The sequence below is a fragment of the Thermochaetoides thermophila genome (genome assembly GCF_000221225.1).
Source record: "Thermochaetoides thermophila DSM 1495 unplaced genomic scaffold scf7180000011814, whole genome shotgun sequence".
Lineage (NCBI taxonomy): Eukaryota > Fungi > Ascomycota > Sordariomycetes > Sordariales > Chaetomiaceae > Thermochaetoides > Thermochaetoides thermophila.
The window spans coordinates 640,243-666,083 of NW_006383030.1; the positions used below are offsets into that span (position 1 = coordinate 640,243).

General features: G+C 53.5%; 7 protein-coding genes and 1 pseudogene across 8 annotated transcripts; 2 read left to right on the forward strand and 6 right to left on the reverse strand.

The window, feature by feature from the left end:
• Positions 1-409: 409 nt before the first annotated feature.
• Positions 410-3,505, reverse strand: CTHT_0012030 (uncharacterized protein; the record flags this gene model as incomplete). Its single annotated transcript, XM_006691658.1, has 1 exon — positions 410-3,505. One exon carries the CDS (start codon positions 3,503-3,505, stop codon positions 410-412), a length of 3,096 nt encoding a protein of 1,031 aa, XP_006691721.1.
• Positions 3,506-5,141: 1,636 nt separating this feature from the next.
• Positions 5,142-7,716, reverse strand: CTHT_0012040 (uncharacterized protein; the record flags this gene model as incomplete). Its single annotated transcript, XM_006691659.1, has 6 exons — positions 5,142-6,337; positions 6,396-6,541; positions 6,697-6,879; positions 6,938-6,965; positions 7,141-7,409; positions 7,625-7,716. The coding sequence occupies 6 exons, from the start codon at positions 7,714-7,716 to the stop codon at positions 5,142-5,144; spliced, it is 1,914 nt and encodes a 637-aa protein (XP_006691722.1).
• Positions 7,717-8,941: 1,225 nt separating this feature from the next.
• Positions 8,942-9,444, reverse strand: CTHT_0012050 (uncharacterized protein; the record flags this gene model as incomplete). The annotated part of the gene is made up of 2 exons (XM_006691660.1): positions 8,942-9,135; positions 9,210-9,444. The coding sequence occupies 2 exons, from the start codon at positions 9,442-9,444 to the stop codon at positions 8,942-8,944; spliced, it is 429 nt and encodes a 142-aa protein (XP_006691723.1).
• Positions 9,445-9,514: 70 nt separating this feature from the next.
• On the reverse strand, positions 9,515-12,622 carry CTHT_0012060 (annotated as a pseudogene; the record flags this gene model as incomplete). The annotated part of the gene is made up of 9 exons: positions 9,515-9,859; positions 9,944-10,097; positions 10,401-10,505; positions 10,590-10,790; positions 10,947-11,167; positions 11,248-11,900; positions 12,028-12,268; positions 12,343-12,358; positions 12,426-12,622. Coding segments are annotated over 9 exons (2,133 nt in total).
• A 2,031-nt stretch (positions 12,623-14,653) lies between these two features.
• CTHT_0012070 (uncharacterized protein) lies at positions 14,654-16,058 on the reverse strand (the record flags this gene model as incomplete). The annotated part of the gene is made up of 8 exons (XM_006691661.1): positions 14,654-14,742; positions 14,817-14,887; positions 15,073-15,146; positions 15,200-15,231; positions 15,287-15,319; positions 15,384-15,816; positions 15,885-15,960; positions 16,021-16,058. 8 exons carry the CDS (start codon positions 16,056-16,058, stop codon positions 14,654-14,656), a joined length of 846 nt encoding a protein of 281 aa, XP_006691724.1.
• Positions 16,059-16,715: 657 nt separating this feature from the next.
• CTHT_0012080 (uncharacterized protein) lies at positions 16,716-18,339 on the reverse strand (the record flags this gene model as incomplete). The annotated part of the gene is made up of 3 exons (XM_006691662.1): positions 16,716-16,786; positions 16,850-17,729; positions 17,785-18,339. 3 exons carry the CDS (start codon positions 18,337-18,339, stop codon positions 16,716-16,718), a joined length of 1,506 nt encoding a protein of 501 aa, XP_006691725.1.
• Positions 18,340-19,513: 1,174 nt separating this feature from the next.
• On the forward strand, positions 19,514-22,192 carry CTHT_0012090 (SANT SWI3, ADA2, N-coR and TFIIIB'' DNA-binding domain-containing protein; the record flags this gene model as incomplete). Its single annotated transcript, XM_006691663.1, has 4 exons — positions 19,514-19,943; positions 20,003-21,023; positions 21,082-21,759; positions 21,826-22,192. 4 exons carry the CDS (start codon positions 19,514-19,516, stop codon positions 22,190-22,192), a joined length of 2,496 nt encoding a protein of 831 aa, XP_006691726.1.
• Positions 22,193-22,714: 522 nt separating this feature from the next.
• Positions 22,715-25,747, forward strand: CTHT_0012100 (coatomer subunit gamma-like protein; the record flags this gene model as incomplete). The annotated part of the gene is made up of 5 exons (XM_006691664.1): positions 22,715-22,790; positions 22,886-23,196; positions 23,262-24,576; positions 24,638-25,456; positions 25,515-25,747. The coding sequence occupies 5 exons, from the start codon at positions 22,715-22,717 to the stop codon at positions 25,745-25,747; spliced, it is 2,754 nt and encodes a 917-aa protein (XP_006691727.1).
• Between the last annotated feature and the right edge of the window lie 94 nt (positions 25,748-25,841).

The following is a 25,841-nucleotide window of genomic DNA, read 5'->3' on the forward strand; positions in this document are numbered from 1 at the left end:
TTACCTAACTTTTGGATAATCTTGAAGCAGCCCGCTTCGTTAAAGAGGGAAAAGAAAAAACAAAAAAACAAACAAATCCGTAGGGAACCAGCAAAGCAACCGAAAGACTTCTTTTTCAACTCTTCTCAAATCTGCGGTTTAGTATAACGAACAAACCCCGGATTGTGCTGACACCTGGTTCTTGACACATGCAATGCTTATGCACACCATGCCTGTCTTCAAGAAAAAAAAAAGAAACCAAGATCCATCCCTAACCATCCCATTCCTGCAGCCCATCAAGCAAAAAAGCGAATCATTCCATTCATTCCATCATCAATGTAACCATCATCTTCCATGATCCATCGCTCCAACCAAAGTCCAGGTTTTTGAATCGAACGACTTCGTGTAATAAATCCTCAAAACCTCTCCCTCATCCCACCATCTCATCCTCCTCCTCAATCGGCGCAGGCGTTGCCCTCTCCCGCCGTCTCTTCGGCCTCCTAAACCGATTACTACTCACCTGACTGGCCGAATCGTCCGGCGCGAGCTCACTAATCCCATCGTCCCAGCCCCATTCACTATCCGCCGGTCCGCCGCCGACACTATCAGAATCATCCCCCCACGACGGGCGGTCATAGATCCCCGAGCTGCCCGACAGCGGGAGGACATCGATGCCCGCGGGCCTGCCACGGCGTTGTTGTAAGCTCATTTGCAGCGCGGCGCCCCGACGACGCAACAGGTCTCGCACGACCATGGCTTTTTCGTGGAGCTTCTCGAAGGCGTCTTCGAGCGCTTCCATGCCGTTGAAGATCTCGCGCTCGACTTCGGCGAGGGCGGCGACCTCGGCTTCTTCGTCGTTGGTGACTGCTGCTCTGGACGGGTAGGTCGACGACGCGTTGGAGATGAAACTTGCGGGGGTGGTGCCACGTGAGAACATCCCCGGCGGTGGGCCAAACGCCGGCGTGGTTGTTCTTGAGAGAGGGGGACGTCCGGCCCCGGGACTCATGAGCCTCGTGCCCGGGTGCATCCCGCTTGCTGGCGTCGCCATCCGGGAGATAGCTGACTCGCCAAGGTTAATACCATCGTCTTCTGCGCCTGACCACAAGAACCCGTCGAACCGGCCTGAGGTGAGGATCTCCCATTCCGAAATGGAGATATCCGAGATGGTATACAGCAGATCATGCACGCCAGCATTTTTAACAAGATACACCGCCGTCTCAGCATCCCGCGGCGGAACCGGCAGTCGATATAGCCTCTGCAAAGCCAACCCCGTCCTAACAATAAACTCATTCCGGGCTTTTCTCACTGGCGTCGGCGCGCGCACAGGAGACTGGAGCTCCTTAGACCCCGAGAGCAGCGCATTAAAATACGGTCGGTCTTCCTGGTCGAGATTGGTCAGAATCGCAAACGCGAGCGTCTCATCATCCACTTCCGACGGCGGTGGCGCGACCGTCTTCTCGCAGTTGCTCATCCACTTGTCGACGGCGGCGCGGACGCGCTTCGTCTGCCGGATGTAATGCTCTCTAAACTCCTCCGCGATATCGGGGTCCATCTTGATAGGCGACGACGGCCGCGGCGGAGCGTCAGCAAGTTCCTCGACCGCCTTGGACCCGAGAACGCTGAAATCGAACGGCGGCCAAGGAGGGAGCTCAACCCTCCCGCTCACCTGCTCGAGAACCTCTCCCCACGTCAACCCCCGATGCGGCTCGCCAGAGTGCTCGCACAGAATGCACGGGCATCCTTCCGCCGGCAGATCCCTCGAAAACACATTCTCCAATCTCTCCAGCAACCTCCTCGCAATGCTCTTGTGCCCCGTCGCGACCGCAATCGATCCATGACACTGCAGCACAGTCTGGTACTTGTTAAGTAGATCGAAGAAAGGGGCAAACAGTATCTCAGCTCCTTGCAGCGGAGGGATCGTCGGTCGAGTACCGTTTGGCCTTGGCAACACAGCCAGGAATTGTCTCGGAACCGGCTGCGGTAGGCCTCCATTCTGCAGTAGGTAATCTACCCTCGGGAGATCCTGCGGATTCCACGACGGCGGCGGGGGCGGCGGTGGCGGAGGGGGCGGGGCAGGCGCCGGCGTGAACGTGGATGCCGCCGAAGCAGTTGGCACATCAGAAGGCGCATAGTGCACATCCGATGTGTTGTAGTGATCCATTTCCCCAGGAAGAACCGACCCTCCCGGCGGGGGAGGGGGTGACACGGGCTGGGTCGACGACACTGTCGAATGCTCCAGCGCACTCTCATCTGCAGCAACCCCCTCCATCTCGGCCGATGGTCTCCTCGTAGTAGACGGACTTCTCCTCGTAGCAGTGGCAGTTGACCGTGCCTCGATGGTACTCGTGTCCGTAATGTCCGATCTGACTGGCTTCCCCTCTTCTCCATCCTTCAATCCCCTCCCCAAAGGCGCAGGCCTCAACACAAACGTCGCCTGACTCGAACTCCTTGACACCTTTGACGATGCTCCCCTTGCCTCATGCTTCGACAACCCTCTTGAAATCCACGAGCTCGCTGCCGAAGCCGGTCTTTGCTCCTGCCCCTCCACACCTCCTGTCGGCGAAACAGAATTCTCCTCTCCATTCTGCTGCTGCTGCTGCTGCTGCCCCAAAAAATCATCCGTATCCGGTGGACTCGGCGGCCTACTCTCCCCCCTCAATTCCTGCCTCATCGGCGAGACCCTCCTCGCGGCGGGATGACACCCAACCGATTTCGACCGGCGCATATCGCTGCCCCCTCCAAGATCAGTGGTATCCGGTGTAAGAGGATCCGTCCTCCTATTGTTTGGCGTGCTGCCAACACCAATAAGAACATTGTCTCCCAGGCTATAGAGATATTCTTTGCTATGGTTCTTACTGAAGCTTGGATACGGCACGTTCGGGGTACCAGCACGCTCGGAGCGCGCGAGCTCGGGGACGAGGTCGGTTAGGGATTTGGAAGCCGTGGAAGGGGAGTCTGTGTCGGAGCGTTCGAGGGAATCTTTGTGTCGGTGGCGGCGGGAGGTTCCGGAGGGGGAACGACCTTCGCTGTCGGTTGGGCGGAGCTTGGATGAGGATTTGGAGGAGCGATGGGAGTGATGGCGGTGGATCGAGCAGGAGTCTCGGTCTCTGTCTCTTTCATGGTTGCGGGAGCGGGAGCGGGAGCGGTCGTCGCGATCTCGATCTCGATCTTTGTCGCGGTCTCGTTTCTCTTTGTCCCTGCCCCTGCCCCTGTCCCTGTCCCTGTCCCTGTCACGATCCCTATCCCTCTCACGATCGCGATCCTTATGCCTCTCTCGATCTCTCTCTCTGTCTCTCTCTCTGTCCCTGTCCTTATCCCTTTCTCTATCTCTCTCACCATCTCTTTCGCGGTCACGATCCTTCCTCTCGCTCTTTCTCTCACGATGTCTCTTCTCCCTCTCCCTCTCTCTCTCCTTGTCCCTATCCCTCTCACGGTCGCGATCTCGGTCACGATCTCTATCCCGGATACGGTCCTCGACGACCACCGGGTCGACAACAACACCTTCGCGTTCCCTAGAGGATGGCATAGTTGCGAATCGTAAATAAATAGATAGGTTAAACCATATCAAGGGCGGTGCTTGCCCATCCTGGTAATCTGCTGACCGGGCAGAAGGGGTGTAGGGTGTCGAGTAGGCTGGCAGCGGTACCTTGCGATACGCGGCACTCGAGCGAGATGCGGCACACCTGCAGGGCGGCTGCGCTGCGGGGCTTGCTGTCTAAATGTGTTGTGGTTGAGAAAGGCCTCTTTTGCCTGTGATCAACGGCCGGTAAGCAGATTCGTACCGTGTGGTATGTTAGGTAGAAGATGGAAAGGCGGGGTTATCCCCAGCCGAAGCGAAACCTCCGGATATCTTAGGAGCGACTTGAATAAGAAGCCAGACCCCAACTTGCTGGTTACAGTTTGCAACTGGAGAATGAGGTGCAGCGTTTCCTCTGGGGAGAAAGTGGACTCAATCCTCCAGCGGGCAGGTTGAAGAATGTTCGATCCGCTGCAGTGCTGTTGGCTTGCCTGACCGGCCGTACCGCTCCAATCTAGAGAACTGAAGGCATGGCTGAAGCCCAGCCCACCAACTGTTGGATCCTCCCCGTCATCCATTGGGCAGCGGTGACAAGGACGGGTTGGGCTGAGAGTACATGCCCAATGCGATTCGAGCATTTGACGCTCCACCGTCCAAACACAGTCTCGGGTACTGTGCATCCGATCCTTTACGTGGGGGCTCTTGGCTGGAGGGGCAGCGGCTTTTATGATGGCAGATCATGAACTGTACAGTGTGAAGAAAGACTGGAAGTTGAAGTTTGTGCAATGGGATTTGAAATCTGGGGTCTCCAATATTCACGATGAAACATGGAAGTAAAATCGCGAAAACAGTATGGATAGCCTTTATTTTATTTATTTATTTATTTATTTATTTATTTATTTATTTATTTATTTATTATTTTTTTTACCGATGGCGCTCATGAGATCATCACTATCTTCTGCCAACTTTCCGAATCTTTGCTCATGTCCTTGTCCTTTTCCCTGGCCTGCCAGAACAACCTGCAGCCATCGTGACCGTGACCCTTCCCCACTGACCAAATCTTCCACTCAGGTTCAGTCCTTTACTTTTTTACCCTTACCCCGCGCAACAGCACAAGGCGACTCGTCCGAGAACCAGTTAACCTGAGCGCTTCCACATCTGTGTGAGAGTTTTTCGTTGCCAACTCCAACATCTCCCGACCTCGGCGCTTCCAATTCCCGATTCCCTCAATACGTGGGCAGCAAGCGAACGGGTAGCTGCGCAGTACGGCTTGTTACTTTGGGCAAGCAAGTACATACAGTAGCCCTATCAGCGGCACTCCGAGTCCTAATTATAGCACCAACCACGCGGGAACAAGACAACAGTGAGTCAGTCAATCAATCAAATAATCAATCGGCGACCTCACATCGAATATCGGAACAAAATCCAAAACTTTCCATTTGGTATCGCCACCAGCTAACAAAAAAGTCTATCTTTTGATGGTGATCTTAGTAATCACAGTTTAAAGTTGTTATGCCCGTTCCATGATGCTTCCATCCGTCATAAATATATACATATATATACTTCGTACCAATCAAATCAAGCCTTTTTTTTTCCTTTGACATAGAACAATGTAACAACCAAACCCCATCGCTGTCAGTCTCACTTAGACCCTATCCAACAGGCCCTGGCTCTCCAGCAGCAGAATGATCTGGTGCACAATCGACCGCACCGACTGCTTCGAGCAGTCGACAACGAGGTCCGGCTTGGCAGGGGTCTCATACGGATCGTCGACACCGGTGAAGCCCTTGATCTCGCCAGCGCGCGCCCGCTTGTAGATGCCGCGCTTGTCCGTCTTCTCGCAGTACTCGAGAGGGGTGGCGACGTGGATGAGGTAAAAGTCGCCGTACTTCTCAACCAGCTCGCGGGCGTGTTGCCGAGCCTGCTCGAAGGGAGCGATAGGAGCAGCGATAACAGCGGCGCCGGCACGGGTCAGCTCCGAGGCGACGAAGGCAATGCGGCCAATGTTCTTGTCGCGGTCCTCGCGGCTGAAGCCCAGCTCAGACGAGAGCTCGTGGCGGACGGTCTCGCCCAGCAGCAGGGAAACGGAGCGACCGCCCTGCTGGTTCAGCGTGACCTGGAGCGCCCGCGCAATCTGGTCCTTGCCGCTGTTCATGTAGCCAGTCAGGAAGACCGTGAAGCCCTGCTTCGACCTTGGAGGATGCGACTCGCGCAGCACCTTAACGACCTCGGGATACGAGAACCACTCGGGGATCTCACGGCCGCTGCGCAGACGAGCGCGCAGCTCAGTACCGGAGATGTTGAGGGTGCGCACACCCTTGGGGATCTGGTCGACCGGGGCGTACTCGTCGCTGTCAGGCAGGTACGTCATCATTTGGAAGGGCACAACCTCGATGCCGAGCTCATCGCGGTACTTCTCGACGGCGTGCTGGGCGTCATACGGGCCGTAGAAGTCGACACCCTTGCTGTTCTTGCCGGGACCGGCGTGGTCGCGGCCGACGATGAAGTGGGTAGCGCCGTGGTTCTTGCGGATGATGGCGTGCCAAATGGCCTCACGGGGGCCGCCCATGCGCATGGCCAGGGGCAGCAGGCCGAGGACGGCCATGCCATTGGGATACCTAGGGAGGAGAGCCTTGTACACGCGGACACGAGTGAAGTGATCGATGTCGCCGGGTTTCGTCAGACCGACGACGGGATGGATGAGGACGTTGGCATGGTGCGACCGGGCAGCGCGGACCGTCAGCTCACGGTGGGCACGGTGCATCGGGTTACGGGTCTGGAAGGCGACAACCCGGGTCCAGCCAAGCTTGTCGAAGTGAGCGCGAAGCTCCGCGGGGGTGTCTGTTCCGTCAGCATCCCCTGTTCCAAAACTGCAGTTCGGCCGTGCCGATGGGCTTACATCTGAGCTCGACAAAGTCATAGTGCTGGGGCTTGTTGACGGCTTCGAGCTTGCCGCCAACATAAAATTCCTTGGCCGTGTTGAAGAGGTACTGGATCGCGGGGTGCTCCGGGTCACCACCAAAGACCTCCTTGGCCTCGAGCTCCCTGAGCACGTGTCAGAATTCCTCTCCCAATTCTACAACCATTGAGCCACCGAATGACGCGACGCTTGGCGTGAGCGCGTGCTCCGGGGGGAGGGAAAGGGGGGGAAGGGGGGGAAGGGGGGGGAGAGGAATGAAACAGAGGGGCGACTGGCTTACTTGTCAGGCTTGTAGACGTCCTCGACAGTGATGATGGCCAGGTTCTGGTCATCACGGAAGTCCCGCAGCGTTATCCTGGCACCGGGCTTGATGGAAAGTTCATCAATGGTCTCCTGTGACACATCGAGTGTAATGGGCATGCTGAAGAGGGAGCCATCGGCGAGGCGGTTGTCTTTGACGACCCTGGAAGCATTGGTCTCAGTATCATGCGTCCCTAGACTCTCAATGGCCGCAGACATACCCATTGTAGTCCTTCTCGTTCATAAAACCTGCATTTCAAGCCCATTGGTCAGCCAATGCTGCGACTTACACACACCGAGCGCGGGCTGAGGCAGAGGGGATGGCGGGGTTGATGCAAGCCCCACCATCCATCCCACTTGGACCCTGGCTTCAAGAACATAACACAAAGCTGTGTGAGTGGGGGAGACGTTTTTGTTGACGAACCTTCCAGCGGCGAGAAACCGCCATTAAGCAGCAACTCGAGATCGCAAAGCTGGCGCTCGGTCAGGACGAGGGCAGGGAGCGTTTCAGCTTCAGCAGCGAGCTCGGCATGGCGAGGAAGATCGCGCGCAAGCAGATCCTTGAGCACGCCGCCATGAGGAGTGTTGGCCATCTTGATTATCTGGGAATTGGAGCTCTTGAGACGAAAGGCAAGCGTCGCGAATCCAGCAGTTGGGACCGTCTGGGTATCAAAAAGAAGAAAGAAGGAGTAACTGGAAAAGAAGAGGAGAGTGAGAGTGTCGAAACTTTTTCAGAAAGAACTGAGAACTGGCAGCTCTCGGAACGGAAAGACAGCAGGGCCCTGATATAAATTGATTCAGATTTGCCGCGCTGCCGCTTGTCTCCGCGGGGACCCCCTTTCCAGGCTCCCCGTTACGACGACGGGCTTGCGCAACAAGGGCCGAGTATGAGATGGCAATGGACGAACCGCTGACACATGGCTGGCCGAGCCCCGGTAACGGCGTTCATCCTGTCATGACAGAGGCCGGGGAGGGCGGAGAGGACCTTGAGGGTGGGCATGTTGTTGCCTTGCAGGTACAGTACCTATGAGGAAAGACCGTCCATGGAGGGGTAAATTTTTTTGTTTGTTTGTTTTTTTTTTTACTAAGAACGCAATGCTCTCTCTTTCATCCCTTCCTGAAAAGTAGGTACAGAGCAGCTATCCAGAGAGGTTGCGAAAGAGAGAGAGGGGCAGGGCTTATACCGTCACCGGATGCTATCCCACATCCCCGGACTCAGATGCGGTCTTCAACTCGTCAATCTCCCCGTCTCTCACTCTCGCCGTTGAATATTAACTGTAACTTTTACTACCATCTCGCCGGACCGGCGCTCAACCGGAGGGCGAATCGTCGTCTTTCATTCCAGGTCTCGATTACAACATCGACCGGTAATCCCATAAACCCCATGGCCCCAGCACAGGGACCTCGCCGGGAGCGTCGCCTTCCCGTCACACTCTCCTTGTGTCGAGAAGATTTTAGCTCGGATGACGTGCTCAAGCAAGGGGCGCTTAAAGCCCCACTTTCCGATTCGAAACGTGGGGTCTCTGTAACCCAGTCCCTTGTCACTTGCGGTGGGATGTGACACGCAAGCAAACGCCAGCAAAAAAAAATAAAAAAATAATGATAAAAACCGTCTTTTCCGCATAGAGAAGATTCGTCAGTAAAAACGGGCCAGTTCGTTCGGTTCATGATGCTGGTTGAAGATCGAGATTCCGTCAGCTCAATCGCGGATGGGAACATCTCAGAGGACGATACAATTGCTTGGCAGTATCTTGGCGCTCTTTTTTCTGCGGTTGATCGAGATCAGGGTTAGGGTTTTGATATAATCATCAGATCTTGGGACCGCAACGACTCAAAGCACACCGCACCATATCTCGTCCGCACTGACCGAAGTCTTGTCATGCCATGTCGTTAAGGGGATGTGCATTTTCTTGCTGACTTCCATGATTCCGGACGCTGTACAACTTCAACGAAACAGGGGTCTTCGTCACAACCACTTCATGTGAAAACGATCAAGGAATGCATCAAGTCATAACTAACCAAAACAGCATCTGCTCTATCCTCCTCTCAAACTCTCAAACTCTCATCAACTGAGCAAACATGATGATGAGATACACAAAGGAAAACACACATCTCTCATTCTCCGACATGTTGTTGTTCCTTCTTCCCATCATGAACCCTAACCCTTCCACCTCCTCATCCTACTAGTACATCAAACCATCCCCTCCCTCCCTTCACATCCTTCCTCAAGGGCTACGCCCTTCACCCACCCCGCCAGCCAACTCCGTAAAGTTGTGGTGGTGATCCAGCGGTCTACCACCGTCGTTAAATGGGTTCTGCGGCTGCGGCGCGCTTGTTGGGGCAGGCGCTCCGGGCTGATCAGTGCTCACGCCGGGCCAGAAGGATGTTGCTGTGTTGGTGCGGTGATGGTGTGAAGAAGCTGTTCATAAGGATCGGTTAGTTCGGGTATCTAGGGAAGAGTGATTAGTTGAAATAGGGGGGGGGGGTGCTTACCGCTGTAGTGGCTTATATCCGCGCTCGTGGTAGTCTCAGTCTCCTGCGCAGGAGGGGGGAGAAATTCTGTCGTTGTCGTTACCGGCTCAACGCTCGTGGTTGTGATTATGGTCGTGCTTGGAGTCGTCGCCGGCGTGGTGCCCGGTGTCTCTGGGCTAGTCACCGGACTTGGACTCAGGCTCGGAGTCGGCGTGGGTGTGGTCTCAGGGCTGGTCGTCAACGAGCTGGGACTCATCGTAACGGTCGAGAGGCTTGCCCAGCCCGTGCTCTGGATGCTTGTGCCTGGAGAGCTGATTGGGCTTGGGCTAAGCGACGGCGTTGTGGTTGTCACAGTCTGGGGGGTTGAGCTGGGGGAAGAGATTGGGCTGGGGGTTGTAGTGCCCTCTGGGGTTGTGCTGGGGCCGGAGCTGGGAGTGGGACTTGAGATGATCTCGGGGATCGTGATTAGAGCTGTGCTTGGGGTTGGTGAGCTTGGAGTAGGCGAGCTCGGAGTCGGGCTCGTCACAATCACGGGTGTCGTAGTGAGCGAGCTGGGGCTCAGAGTCGAAGGGCTCACTGGCGTAGTCCCCGGCAGAGCAGTACTCCACGAGATCCTCGAGGTGATCACGGTCCTGAGCGTCGTGCCATTGCACGAATGGCTCCACGTGAGGCTTGACGTAACAGGAGTAGCCCTCGACGCACCCGGCGACGTGCCCCAGATGGCGCTGGTCGCGTTATGGCATGGCGTGGTGTACGGAGCCCGCGATGTAGTCCGAGAAGCGCCGTGAGAGCAAGATGTTGGCGAAGTTGCGGGATTGGTGCCGTTGTTGACCGGCACTGAGGTCGATGGCGCCGGCGTAGATTGGCCGTGGCTGCAAGGAGAACTGGCGGTGCCAGTGGCGGTGCAGCCTGGATTTGGCGGTGACGGGCTATTCGACAGTACAGTTGAAGGAGTGGGCGATGATGAGAGCCCGGTAGAGGCTACGGCTGTCCCTGTGCTTCCCAGAGGCACGGTTGTGTTCGGGAGTGGCCAGAGAGGTGTCGTGGCTGGTGTGGTCGATGGTGTGATCTGGACTGTGGTGCCAACGCCGCTTCCAGAGGGACCAACATTCCCGGACGTAGCGTTTGGGAGAGGGTAAGGAATGGAGGTCGACAATGAAACTGGCGGCAGCAAAACTCCGGTTGACAAGCTAGGCGTTGGTGTGAGAACACCTGTGTTGCCGCTTCCAGTGGGCAAGACCCTTCTGGTGCTGTTCGTCAACGGGTATGGCACCGTTGCGGTCGTGGATGGAGATGGGCTCAAAGTCCCCGTGACCCCTGTGCTCAGAGGAACAGAGGTAGGATTTGGGTTGATGCCAGTGCCGGCAGGAGAAGTGCCGTTCGGCAGAGGGAAGGGCACACTAGGGGTCAAAGACCCAGTGATAACTGGCGTGCAAGGGGTTGAGGTGACTCCTTGCGAGGTCGGCGAGCAATAGTTTGAAGTTGTCGACACGCTGACAGTCACCAGAGTTGTCGGTGATGTATGCAGCCATCCCGTTGAGAGGCTTACGCTGCTTGCATTGGACACTGGGAATGGAGGGGAACTGGTTACTGGACTCGTGCCTGTCCATGATCCCGATCCAGAAGGTCCAAACGGTCCGTTAGTCGCATTTCCCGCAGGGAATCGAGGAGACGTAGGTGTCAGAGAGCTGATGGTAGGGATGCTCGTCCAAGTAGTGTCCGGCAGAGAGGTCAAGCTGACTGGGCCGGTGCTCACACCTGTACCTGTTGGACCTACCCGAGTGGTCGAGTTGGAGATGTAGTACGGGGCGCTCGACGTGCTTGGTGACGGACTCGGGAAGCCAGATATGCCCGTGCCAGGCCCGATCGATGTCCATGTAGGAGTAGTAGTAGTAGTCGCTGTTGAGGGGGATGGAGATGGAGTGTTGCTTGGGGTGCTCGTCAATGACTGGACTGGCGTGGTACCAACCAGACCTGAGCTGCCAGGAATGATGGCCGTGCCGTTCGGGAGAGGGAATGGGATAGATGATGGAGTTTCGATGATCGAAGGAGTTGATACTGAAGGCGTCGACACTGAGATGTCCGGGATTGTGATAACGGTAGGGGTCGAAACAGAAGGAGCTGGGACTGTAATAACTGTAGGAGTCGAGACATCAGGGATCGGCACTGTGATAACTGTGGGAGTAGAGACCGAAGGCGCCGGGACAGTAATCACTGTCGGGGCCGAAACAGATGGAGTCGGCACTGTGATAACCGTAGGGGTCGAGATATCAGGTGTCGGGATGGTGATGACAGTAGGAGTCGAGATATCAGGGGTCGGGACTGTGATGACAGTAGGAGTCGAGATATCAGGGGTCGGGACAGTGATGACAGTAGGAGTCGAGACAGAAGGAGTCGGCACTGTGATGACAGTAGGCGTCGAGACATTAGGCGTTGGGATGGTGATAACAGTGGGCGTTGAGATCTCAGGGGTTGGGATTGTGATAACAGTTGGCGTCGAGACCTCAGGGGTTGGAATTGTGATAACAGTGGGGGTCGAGATGTCAGGAGTTGGGACTGTGATGACTGTAGGTGTCGAGACAGAAGGGGTTGGGATTGTAATAACGGTAGGAGTCTCGACGGGCGTTCCAGACGGTGTGGGTATCGAGATGATAGGGGTCTCTGGCACTGTAGGCGTGGAAGGAATTGTCGGTGTCGGAATGTCTGGAATTTCTGGAATGGTTGGCGTTGGGGGTATTGGAATAGTCGTTGGCAACAGGCCGCTTGATGGCCTTGTTGTCGGCTCCTCACCCGGTACGGTTCTAGGACTGTCTGAACTCGATGGGGATGGCCTGCTTACGGACGACGAAGTAGGACCCGTGATGGCAGCAACAGTCGAGGTCGCAGAGTATGGGGTTGAAATCGAAGAGACCCCTGATGGCGAGCTCGGCGTGGCAGAGTTCGCTGGGGTTGACTCTTGAGTTGACGTGGATGTTAACGAATGCGGATCTGTCCTGGTCGAAGTCGCCGGTGATGTCGCTGATGTTGGACTGGACACGATGGGAGTCGACACAATGGGTGTTGGGACAGTAGCTGGAAGACTAGGGGTCGGAGTAGCTGAAGATAGCTCAGTCAGTGAGACAGGTAAAGATGCCTTGGAATGCTGCTGTCATACCACTACTCGTTGAAGTCTGCAATTCAGGAGTCGAAGTAGACTGTGTGAGCGGCGGTGGCTCATATCCGTAGGGAGGAATCGACCAGTCCTGGCCATCATCTCTGGGAGCAAGCTTCTGATCCTGAAGTCGAGAGAGGTCCTCTTGTGCCGCAGAAGCAGTGTGGGTGATGCTCCGTCGTTGACCGGCCCAAAAACCTAGCCGGTATCCATGAGCGCCGGGCACGCAGCCCAAGAAGGCAATTGCCGGCGTAAGAAAGCCGATAGCCCCTGAAGCTCTCATCTTGAGAGACTTCTGAGCCTATACGGATAAGCTGAAGAACTAGTTGAGGTATCAGAACAGAAAGATCTGAGTTAATTCGAATGAGAAGAGAGTGTATACGGCAAAAAAAGAGCGAACAGGACCACCTGACGACCTCTCAGCCTTATTACCGGGAAGGTTGGATCCTGAGTTTAGACTGATGGACAGCCTGAAAGGACCTAAGTGCCGTTGGTGAGCAAAGAGAGGGCTTGAGAGTGATATAGAAACGGCACTTGTCCTTCTCCTCAAGATTATGACTTGACTTTGGTGGATCATGGGTAACCAAAACACAACGTCTCATCCGCCACATTGCAAACGAGGAGATTCCGTGCTTTGTGCAAGGGTAAAGGCTGCCTCACCATTCCACATGTCTGGCGTAGATGAAGTCAGGTTCCTCGGCCTGTAAGCAATTTACACCCGTAGTCATTTAACACCCCCATGGCCGAGGACTTCTCTAGTTCCAGACATGAGTACTATTGCTGTTTATTTTGTAGGACCACACGTGTGAGGGAACCAAGTTGTGCCTTGGATATCAGAGTTTCAGATTCTTACAATTTCGTCAAGTTGAAAATCAGGGGCTGTAGCCAGTACAGTATCCAGATCCACATCAAACATCTGGGGTTGGAAGCTGGAACCGAGATTCTTGATCAATACACTAGCAGTTAAGGCCAGATCTGTGTTTGATTGCCCATTAAAGCGTCCTAGTAATCTGTTTGCAAGAGACATCGCACGAGGAGAATTGTGTATCAAATTCACACAAGCCCATGAGAAGCAGCGATTGCATGCTCTTTGTTGTCAATAAGACTTCTCTAAATTATGGTGGTTTGGTATTCGGTCTTCATAATCTATCCCAGCTCTGAACATTCGAAAGTGATCGGCTCCAAGACATGGCGTTTCAACGAACAGCCGTTGGCAAGAGAAGTTCTACGAAAAATTGGACTTTAGTGTTCCGACTGGATGTTAAAGGCCAGTGTTTATTTGAAGCTCCAGGGGGGTCATTCGGTTCTGCACCTGACAACTGGGTTGGTGTCGCCTTGATCGGTTTTAGTGTGACAGTTGTACAACTACCCCCAGTAGGTCCTTGCAGGTTGTGAAATGACCAGACATCGGCTCTGCGGCCGTCTGGATGACGTTCTAGCCGATATGTGAAGCATGAGCGGCCTAATGAGGTTGCGCGAGTTTGTCTAGACACACTGGACTATGGGTATCACGACCCAAGATCTTTGTTGATATCTCAGTCTTATGAAGGATAAGTGGGGACTCGTCGGTGAGGCCGAAAGAAAGTTTGAGGAACCAGTTCCAGAGCATTTCATCCAAATGGAAAGATGAGCAGAGAACAACCCCAGGAACATTCCGCTGATGAGGGTAGATCACCAGTGACGCGGTTACCCCAAGTCGAACATGCCTTTAGCAGGTCAGTGTGCTTAGTAACTCAAACACCATAGAGTTTGATGAACTCGCTGTAGGGTACTGCTTATGCAAAATGCTCAAAGTCGTACAGATGCAGATAACCCTAGCTAGGTAGGGGACTATCGGATCTTGAATCTCGGTGAAGAGAACTCAAAAACACACAACGTGGCTGATAAAGAAGAGAATACCTTGAACCGCAAAAAAAAGGCATGCTATTCAAACTGGTATGTTAAGTCATAAAACTTCAAATCTGCACCATGACCTGGAAACCTAGAAGCTATATCCATTCATTCCGAAATGCACGCGATCTTGTACAACCTAGACCGTTAGACTCGGACTCGTGGGAACATGAACTGCTATGACTGCACCGGAGAATCATTCGGAGTAGCTTTGCATAAGACACGGCATATACACTGCTGTTTTGCTTTCGTGTTCCCGTCCTTCCCTGCCATGCTGTTACCACGGGATCCAGACCTTTTTTTTCTTGCATGTTCCTGCATCAAGTCTAACGAAAACCAATCTTGCTACTACTCCCGATCGGTAGTACACGCGTTCCTGCGTCATCGACAGGACAGTCTCCTTTCTTGCTCTTTTGTGCTTGTGTCACTTGGCCCCCTGAGCTCCTAGTAACCTTGACGCAATATTCTCAATCGGAGAGGTTTCTTGAGCTTCGATGTCGGCTGCCCACAGAGCTGCACCAACTTTGCTGAGGTTAGGGACCAACCATCACTGCTGTTTTGTAAATGGTAGATTGACCGAAACTTACCTGTGTTGGTAAAGGAAAATAATATAGAAGCGAGAGGGACCTCCTCAAGGACAGTGGCAACTATACCGAATCTAAGATCGCACGTAGTGTTAGCAACTTCTGACGGACAGTTTCACTGTGTTGTGTCCAGGGGTGATATGTGAGTAAGACAAGACAAGAGGTCTCCCAAAAACAGTCAAGATCTTTGATTTGGTATTGTGTTGCACTCTCCCTGGGAAAGGAAGAGCCAAGCGGCTCCCTCGGAACTAGCACTTACGCGGTGTAAGGACCGTCGTGGTCCTTTAGCCATTTTTCTCGCTTGGAGATCGACCATCCTTTCAGTTGGAAATACTTAATCTAGGGTCAGTAGGATCTCTTGGGACTGAAATACTTGGACAATGTACCCTCTCGTGAACATGGGCAGCCCGGGCACGTCCTTTTCTGTCATTAGTCCTTGTGATCTCAGCTTCAAATATCACAGAGCTACGTACCTCTCAGGAACAAGAATGCAACTGTGCCAATAACTATATCATCGGCAGTTAGATTTTGTTTGCAATGGAGCAAGGTGCTAGTATTTGGGAAACTTACCGGGGACAATATTTAGGGGAAGATACATAAGATAGCGGATTAGATCATTGATACCAAACGAAGTGAAGGGCTTCCTGAGCATCTTCCCAAGCCGTTCGATCACGTCTCCATGAGTCTTCACTTCTCTGCCCTGTGCAACCAGATAGCCGGCATTCCTGGACAGCAATGTTCCATCGAATGTGTCGAAGATGGCGTCACGCAGCAGGTAATTCCTGGCCAAGAGGTTGACAATAGTCGAGCTCTCACTTACCACAAGGAAGGCAGTAGTGAAGACAGCGAACGGGCCATTGACGAACGCCATTAGTGTGAGTTGCGGAATGTAGGTAACGGCAAACATAGATCCCAGAACTCCGGAATAGAGAGTCAAGTAGGGGATGAGCTTCGAACGCAAAGGCTTCCATAGTTCCGTGTGAGTGAGGAAGTAAAGCATGCCCTAAGGGTAAAAACAGTCTGTCAGTTTTGTCTGCTTGGGAGTAAACCCTATGAGATTCGGAAGCTGACCTTGAAGGGATACAAATATGACCTGCTTTTTGTGGCATTATGAGCGAGGGCTAAAGTTTGCTCGATGTCCTCTTTTCTTAGCCGTGCTTGTTAATGCCCGTATCCCTAAACCAGTGTGCAACATCTAAAAACTCACAGGACTTGCTGAGCTCTCGCGGAAATATGACTGGACATTGGGAGTCGCACCGAACAAAAAGGAGTGTTCAATCCAAGAAACGTTGGAGCCAGAGTTGGCTTATTGGGTATCGCTGGAGCAAGGGAAAATTTGAGAGCAGTGCTGATCTGGAGGGTGATGTCATAAGGTGATCTTTAAGTTGGGCTAGAGAGGGGCAAAGCTCAGTGGACGGGGCAACATCAAGTAAGGTGAAGCCAACCAAGGACAAAGGAGCTTTCCAAGGTGGATGAAAAGGATCCAAGACCACTGAGGACAACAGTGCAATCGGACAACAGATATCAGCAGACACTTGACCATGTAGCATTATTAATAGTTCTTTTCCCCTGTTCATTACCGAACTTCTCATCCGAACATTCTCCTTTCTGTCCAAGTCTCAGTACAACCCCGGTACACCTCCCAATTCTAATTCCGTTGTTCTTCCGGACCAGCCTGAAGGAGCTGAATAACCATGCCCTGAACAAATAGACCTATACATCCATCATACCAGTAGACTCCAGACCATGCCCCACGGGTTAATCGCACCCGTACGAATCTGGTCTTTCCAATTACATAACTGTGAAGTGAAAGTTTCTAATGCTGCGCATGAGCGCGGAATTACAACAAACTTTCAGGCTAATGCAGGGCTAAAACAATGAGCTCGTGAGACCAAACTTCGTTTATGCGTAGAACGCCTCGAAGAGGTAAATGACGCCAAAGAAGAGGAAAGCGATGGCACCGCCGACAGTGACTGGGGCATACATTAGCAAGACCACAATATCGGCACAAGGACGTTGTAAATTATCGAACTTACCAACTTTGAGGCTGACTTTGCCGGCGATGGCACGCCCCCCAATGACGGCAACGCCTGTGCAGCAAGCATGACCCATGATCGCGCCGAGCGTCACCCACCAGTAATCCTGGCCCGCTGCCATAGCAATGGTCGCAATCTGGCTGCGGTCACCCCACTCTCCAAGGAAGGTCATCACGAATGTCTGCACCCAGGCAGGGCTCAACAGGAATGAAAGGAGGTTGTTAAGTCCAGAAAGAAAGTTGGCGAGAACACTAGGACGAGGAGACGAGCTCCGACCTTCGGGCGAGCTGGACGGGCTCCGTGCCGGGGCAGGGAACCGAGACTTCGACCGCGACTTACGGTTGCCCAAACCCATTTCCAGAGCATAAGGTGAGACATCCGACTTCTTCCTAGCAAGGTTTTCCTTCTCTTCCAGCTCCATCTCAACCTCTTGCATCTCGGCGGACACGCCCTCGTCAGGGCTCATCGCCAGTCCCTCGCGGAGTAGGCGGGCGCCAAAGACCAAGAACAAACCAGCAGCAAGGAAATTAGTGAGCCGCTTTGAGATCAGGGTGGGCACAGCATGTCCCAAGACAGCTGAAAGGACGGTCATGGTGACGAGAGCGCCTAATGCGCCAGAGAAGACCACCAAACGGTCGTGCTTCATGGCCATCAGAGCAGCAACAAGGAATGTCTTGTCGCCGACTTCCGAGAAGATGATCATCGTAAGGGACAGGATGAAGGAATGGAAAGGTCGGATGAGACCTTCGTTTTCGCCATTATCAAGGAGTGGACTTCCAGACTTTACAGTATCCGAGACTGCGAGATGATCGATATCTGCAACAGATTCGGGGACAGGGAGGGATTTATCGTGAGTCTTTTCTGGAAGATCGGCTGGTTTCTGCGATCAAAGTCAGTGCCAATTCCCCAAGTCAATCTTAGAACAATCCACGAACCTCAAGCCCCAGTACATCTTCAACTGTCCTCTCTGACGATTTATCAGTGGTTTTGCTTCCCTTTCCTCCAGCTATCTTTTCATGATCTGAATGCTCCAAAGGAGGAGCCTCTTTGGGAGTTTGTGGTTTGTTCTCGACGATCTCGCCCTGCTGTTCTCTCAATATTTTTTCCCTGGACTTCTCCGTGACACCGCCTTCAAGTCCAGTAGTCCCCTTTTTCGGGCCAGCGTGGGCCTTATCAACCATTACACCATCGTGAATATCAGGTATCTTCTTTCCATCCACAATGGTGGGATCGGCAGGTCGCGAGGGTAAGGGGGGAAGTTCGTCGGCTTTAGAACTCGGAACATTGAGTTCAACAAATGGACCGGCATGCGGCCTCCCGTCTTTTCCATCGATTGGGGCATCTTTGGTGCCCAATCCCCGGCCAGACGCTAGGATGTCGGTAGTCGAGACAGTGTCCTTGCTTAGCGGCGCATCACTAACAGCAGCCGTGATAGCAAGGGAGGGAAGGAGCAAAAAAATGACAGAGGATTGGGAGGTTTTGAGCTTCATCGTTGTCTGAATTCGAGATGGGAATCGGCGGCAGAAGAACAGTTGGGGAAGCTCGAGAAATACGTTGCGATCCTCGTGGCAACGGTCGTGGCAACGCGCGACAGGTCCTGGGAATCGATTGGGGGAAAACTGGCGAAAGACTGGCGAAAAGTGGAAGGAGTTGAGCCGCTCGTTACTTGTAAGCTCCCGGATCAAACGATGTGGTAAACTAACAAACCACAAAGTAAAACAAAATAATGAACCGAAGGAGCGTCGGAAACAAAAAAGCTGACGTGAAGTCCAAAGGACGGGACAGAAAAGAAGGAGGAGGTCCAGGGTCTGTTTGAGCTCCCTCCGAAGTCCAGACTCGACCCAGCAACAAGGGGTTCTGGCGGATGACCAAGACCAGCTTGGCGCGATGCGTGGAAAGGTCCTTGCACCGCCACAGGACCCACCAGTATGTCATGGCCCCTAACTTTGACTTTATGTTCGAAGTCCAAGCCAGCCTTGTCGAAGTTGGGACGTCCTGTATTATCGTGCCTGGGAAACCTCTTGGCCTGAAAGTGCTTTTAGAGTTTCTCAAATTCTAACAACGATTTGCGCACACGTCCACTAAAGCATAAACACCGCGGTGTAGTCTGTCTCTTCAGCGCCTCTACAGTACACGTGCCACCAAAGCACAGCTTATAGGCAGCTCATCCCTGTTCGATCTTACATACAGCAAGTAATCCAGTTGCCAGAGCTCCATGATTAAAGTAGGCATATCAAGAACTCCACATGAAGTGGCTTGCATTGTGATGCATTTATCTATCTGAATCGTGAGAATCCATGAGGTGGTAAAAGAAGAATGCTGTACGGCCACGTAGGTGAAGCAGGTTATGATTGTGCAATCATCTGTAATCGTACGTATTGGGCAGAACTTGGATGACCTGAGGCAGCACCGCAGTGCAAAGATCGGGTGGGTCTGCCCCACAGAGAGTGATAGCCCCAGTCACGTGAAAAGCTGATCTGGTAGGCATTTTCGTCATCAGGGCGCAGATAAATTTTGGAGCACCCCCGTCTGGAAAGTTTCAACCCTAACCCCAACCCTTCCCTCCTTCGCGCGGTCTTGTCGTCCTCATCGCTGCTCTCATTGAGGGCTTCTCACACACCGTTTTTGAAAGTCATTTACCAATTCATATCAAGTAGTGAATCAATGTCTGGTCGTGGTCGAGGGCGCCCTCCTTCACGGTCGGCGGATCCTGCGCCAGCCCCAGTCCCCGGCCGCCGCTCAACGCGCCAACAGCAACAACACGCAGCGCAACCACAACAGGAAGTTGGCGATCTTCAACAACACTCGCAGCCTGAGCTCCTTCTGCATGAAAAACAACAGGAGCAGCCACAGAGTCAAACTGAGCCATCTATGTCTGAAATGAAGTTCAACAATAATATCGACCCCGCCATCACTGGCCCCTCCAGTGAATCGGCCATGCCCCCTCCTCCTGCCCCTGGTTTTAAGAGTTCGCAAGGACAAAGCGGTTTTGGGATCCCGCGTCGGGGTACACGCCGCGATCTCAGCGCTCCCAGCATGGTCAGTGTTAACAGCATCGCCAACACTGACTCCTTTTCTCAAGCAGAGCTTCCAAGTAAGTTTTCTACCACTTTCAATCAGACGGTCTATATGAGTTTTGACACACTGCTTTAGGTACTGCACCTCAAAAGGACCATCTGTTCAGTCATCCGGCACGTACTGCTTCCGTGTTGTCTTCTCAGTCTTCCCAGCTAGGAGACGCATCCCGGCAAAGGACAGCCCGAGTGAGGCTCATGCAGCGTATGAGGCATCGCCTGCGTGGTGCTTGTGATGACTTTTTCAATTTCTTAAGCACGGCACCCATTGAAGATGACCTCTGGCTTGACGAGAAGGAAGCTTTTAAGGCTCCTCTTGAGTCTTATCTCCGGCATTTTCTGTCGGACGTCGAGAGCCCTTCGGTTGATCCCTCTTATGTGCTCAACGCTCTGGGTCTTGACAAGTCTTCTCCGGAGGGAAGAGTTGTCTACATGGAGATGCTCATGGCAAACTTGACTTTGCTTTTCGATGACCTGCAGCCTCAGCCCCAGAGCTTGATGGCGGTCTTACAGAAGCTCGAACAGAACTTTCCGGGTGCATATGTTCCTGATGACCCAGAGTTTCATGATGCACGGACGAATGAGCAGCTTGCGAATCAGACCCTCCTAATTCGGACACAGCAGTGCATATACAAGCTGCAGCGGCGGTGCGGCGAGAATGCTGCTCCATTCAACCCTCTTCAGGTGGTCGCAGAGCAATGGTGTGATGGGGACTTCTCTCTCGAAGCAGTCAAGGCGTTTGTGAGAGATAGAAACAAGGATGCTTTCCAGCTGAAGCCCTTGACAGTGGCGGACTCTGAAGATACTAAAGAACGGAATACGGCCCGCTTTGCCTCTATTTGCCGTTTGCTACCGGATACTGAGGTCCAAGGCTCGCTTCTCGATCTCAAGGAACTTCAAGGGACATACTCCGTCGAAGAGTTCATTGGACATTCGATTGAGTTCATCAAGACCATCTACGACAAGATCAATATATCTATCTCCCAAGCTACGTCTTTGATTCCTGCTCCTGCCGAAGTCGACTCACGGGCTGGTTCTCAGATTCATCACCATCTTGAAACTGAGTCGATAACTGGGTTCCATCGCCAAGAGTCCCAAGCGTAAGTGAGCTCTACTAAAAATTACTATTTGCTTCTCCTGACAAAAACTTACTTCCAGGACGCCTTCTGTACCGTATGATATGGATCTTTTGCGGAGGATGAAGCAACTAGAGCAACGGCCAGAGTCTACCCCTTATCCTGATAGTCACCAGCTTCCTCCAACCCCATATCAGCCACCCCCAAGGCTTCCGTACGCCCCAGGATTCAGCAGCCCATCGTCTTACTCTGGTCCCCAACATACCTCTAGCTTCCAGCCGAATGGGTCGCTGTACACTGAGTCGGCCGCACAAGCTACTGGCCGTAAGAGGCGTGCCCAGCATGACGCGCCCGCTGAAGGTGCTGCTGGAGCGGTCGCCCCCCCAGCAAAGAAGCCTCGTGGCAAGAGGAAAAAGAACGATGCTCAAGCAAGCGCTGGAGAAGAGGCCGTAATGGCTCCTGCCACTCAATCGCAGTACCCGCCTGTGCCAGACGCTACAGATCAGGACACCGTCTTGGACATTGTCCAACAACGAACAAGAGAAATGTCGGCTGCAGCCCGAAAGGCTAAGAAGCCACAGGAGCGCAAGGCTTGGGTCCGGAGCGACGTTAGGGCACTCATCAAAGCCATTGAAATCTACTCGTGCAAGTGGGCTCTTATTGAGAAGAAGATCAAGGATGGCACGATCCACTTCGAGCGCCCCCGCGATCAGCAGGCTTTGCGTGATAAGGCACGGCTTTTGAAGCAAGATTACTTGAAGTAAGTTAACATTTTGCACTCCCATACAATGTCGTCCATGCTGCGGTTGCTGACTTTGTCTTTCAGGGCTGATATGGTTTTGCCACCGGGATTTGACCTTGTGGTACTCGGAAAGAAGGAGAAAGAAAATGTCATTGCGGTTGGAAAGAATCCTGAGCGCAAGGAGTCTGATGTCGATGAAAACGGCAAGCCAATCAATACAGAATACAGAGGAGACCCTGGCGAGCTGCTGTTAGCAAATCAGGAGGAACAAGAACAGATCGAAGCCCCGGCACTTCCGCCGCCACCACCTGGTGAGGTGCCTGCGGGCTCTTCAGCGCAATATCCCCCTGTTGAGCCCCAACCCCAGCCCCAGCCTCAGCCCCAACCCCAGCCTCAGCCTCAGCCTCAGCAGCAAGCTCCTTTGGCCCAGATGGATGCTCCGGTTGCTTAAAAATCTGTCTTGTAATATGACTGTTTAACGGCACCGGGAGGATGGCGGCGCGGGCTGAACTGTCATGTACTTGGGCGGGCATTGTTGATCAGATACAGTTTCCTAGGCTGACCACAAAATGAACCCCTACAACCTTGGGAAGGTTTACCCAATTGTCTTTTCTGTTATTGCTTAATGTACAATTACGGGTCGTCTTGCTTCGATAAAAACCTTACAAGTTACTTAGATCTAGGCCTCAGCCAACACGAAACAATGAAGTTAACCCTAACCCTCTTCTCGTGATCATTCAGGTGACCCAGCAAAACCCACCCGATCATTGGTCCCTCCTCTGCCATTCCTGACGCTTGTGAGGTCCGTGCACGCAGCAAGTCGATGATCCCTGCTGCTGTGGGGCAACCCCCTATGGCATCCGGTGTGTTGTGTGAATTGGCAACGTCGCGAGTTGCATTCCACACTGGCTCAAGCCTTCTGAGCCCGACGCTCTCGAGCTTTACACCTGAACACAACACCGTCCTGCCCATCATGAGCTACGGGAAGAAGGACGAGGACGCCGATACGGGTCTGGTCAAGATCGACCGGACCCAGGTTTTCCAGGAAGGTAAGCAACCTGCTGTTAGGATGGACATGGCCGTGGCCTTGTACACACAAGCGGGAACAGCAAGCTGATTGCAAGCCGATGTTGCCCTTTGACAGCTCGACTGTTCAACAACTCGCCAATCCAGCCGCGAAGATGCCGCATTCTCTTGACCAAGATCGCCCTGCTTCTCTATACCGGTGAGAAGTTTCCGACCACCGAGGCCACAACGCTCTTCTTCGGCATCTCGAAGCTTTTCCAGAACAAAGATGCCAGCTTGCGGCAGATGGTCCATTTGGTCATCAAAGAACTGGCTAACTCGGCCGAGGATATCATCATGGTCACCAGTACGATCATGAAGGATACGGGAGGAAGCACAGACTCCATCTACCGACCAAATGCTATCCGCGCGCTCTGTCGCATAATTGATGTAGGGAGCGCTCGTTGTAACTGACCCCTGGCAGTTTCATGTGGAGCTAACGTCGACTCTGCCAGGCCACCACCGTCCAATCCATCGAGCGCGTCATGAAGACAGCCATTGTCGACAAGAACCCCTCTGTTTCGTCGGCAGCCCTCGTGTCCTCTTACCACCTTCTCCCTGTCGCCCGGGATGTCGTCAAGCGTTGGCAGAGCGAGACCCAGGAGGCCGCGGCCAGCACCAAGTCGTCTGGCGGCTTCTCCCTGGGCTTCGGCTCTTCGTCGAGCAGCCTGCCCGTCAACAACTCAACCATGACCCAGTATCATGCGATCGGTTTGCTTTACCAGATGCGTATGCACGACAGGATGGCTCTCGTCAAGATGGTCCAGCAGTTCGGAGCGGCCGGTGCTGTGAAGAACCCCGCCGCTATCGTCGTGTTGGTTCGCCTTGCCGCCCAACTGGCCGAGGAGGATCCTCAGCTCAGGAAGCCTATGATGCAGCTGCTGGATGGCTGGCTCAGGCACAAGAGCGAAATGGTCAACTTTGAGGCGGCCAAGGCTATTGCCAGCATGCCAGATGTGACAGATGTCGAGCTCTCGCAGGCGGTCCATGTTCTCCAGCTCTTCCTCAGCTCCCCTCGTGCCGTTACCAAGTTCGCCGCGCTTCGTATTCTCCACACTATTGCTTCGTTCAGGCCACATGTTGTCAACGTGTGTAACCCCGATATTGAGCTCCTCATCTCGAACAGCAACCGCTCCATTGCTACTTTCGCCATTACCACTTTGCTCAAGACCGGCAATGAGGCCAGCGTAGACCGGCTGATGAAGCAGATCACCGGCTTCATGTCCGAAATTACTGACGAGTTTAAAATCACCATCGTTGAGGCCATTCGGACCCTCTGCCTCAAGTTCCCCAGCAAGCAGGCCGGTATGCTCCAGTTCCTGAGCGGCATCTTGCGCGACGAGGGTGGCTACGATTTCAAGCGCGCTGTGGTTGAGAGCATGTTCGACTTGATTAAATTTGTTCCCGAGTCTAAGGAGGAGGCCCTTGCCCATCTTTGTGAGTTCATCGAGGATTGCGAGTTTACTAAGCTGGCTGTCCGCATTCTCCACCTCCTTGGCGTCGAGGGCCCCAAGACGTCCCAGCCGACCAAGTACATCCGGTATATCTACAACCGGGTTGTTCTGGAGAATGCCATTGTTCGTGCCGCTGCTGTTACGGCTCTGGCCAAGTTTGGCGTTGGTCAGAAGGATCCAGATGTTAAGCGGAGTGTGGAGGTTCTGCTCACTCGGTGCTTGGACGACGTTGATGACGAAGTGAGAGACCGAGCCGCTCTGAATCTACGGCTTATGCAGGAGGAGGACGATATAGCCAATCGGTTTGTCAAGAACGGTATGTCTCTGCCCACAATTGCCTAGGAAACCTCCCGAGTTTGATCTAACAGAGTGTACAGATAGCATGTTTGCTCTTCCTTACTTCGAGCAACAACTTGTTATGTATGTCACATCAGATGACAAGTCTACCTTCGAAACTCCCTTCGACATCTCCAAGATTCCGATTGTCACGCGTGAGCAGGCGGACGCCGAGGACAGGACCAAGAAGCTTACCGCCACCACTCCTTCTCTCAAGCCGCCGAAGACTGGTCCTACCAAGATGGCACCGTCAGCTGCCGAGGCAGCTGCTTCGGCGACAGCTGTGGCGCAGAAGTACGCCCAGGAGCTGGCAGAAATCCCGGAGATCAGGGAGTTTGGCAACGTGCTCAAGTCGTCTCCTGTTATTGAGCTTACGGAGGCCGAAACCGAGTACGTTGTCAGCGTGGTTAAGCACATCTTCAAGGAGCATATTGTGCTCCAGTATGATATTAAGAACACTCTGCCATCGACGATACTAGAAAACGTGTCAGTTCTGGCAACTCCCTCGGACGATGAAGGGCTGGAGGACGCTTTCGTCGTGCAGGCTGAAAAGCTTGAGACGGATGTTCCCGGCAAGGTGTATGTAGCGTTCCGGAAGGTCAATGGGGAAGGTTCTATGCCCGTCACGACCTTCTCCAACGTGCTCAAGTTCACGAGCAAAGAAATTGATCCCACAACGAACGAGCCGGAGGAGACAGGCTACGAGGATGAGTACGAGGTGTCCGACTTTGACCTGTCGGGCAGCGATTACGTCATCCCGACCTTCGCCAGCAACTTCGCTCATGTCTGGGAGCAAGTGGGCGCCCAGGGCGAGGAGGCTGAGGAGACCTTGCAGCTTAGCGGCATGAAGAGCATAGCCGGTATGTTAACATTGCTGAAATTATTTGGAGGTGAGCCTGTACTAACAGTGACACTCAGAGGCTACGGAGCAATTAGCCAAGGCACTATCCCTCCAGCCGGTGGAGGGCACGGATGTCCCTATCAACCAGTCAACACACACCCTCAAGTTGCTGGGCAAGACGGTCAACGGCGGCAAGGTGGCGGCCAACGTGCGGATGGCCTACTCGTCCAAGACAGGAGTTACCACCAAGATTACGGTCAGGAGCGAGGAAGAAGGTGTCGCCGCTTTGGTGGTGGGATCTGTTGCGTAATGATGATTGGATGGACCCATGGCGTTAATTATTTACTACTATCAGTTTCTTCATGCTTCCACTTCCTCTTATGCGAATGTTCATCCTAAGAGGG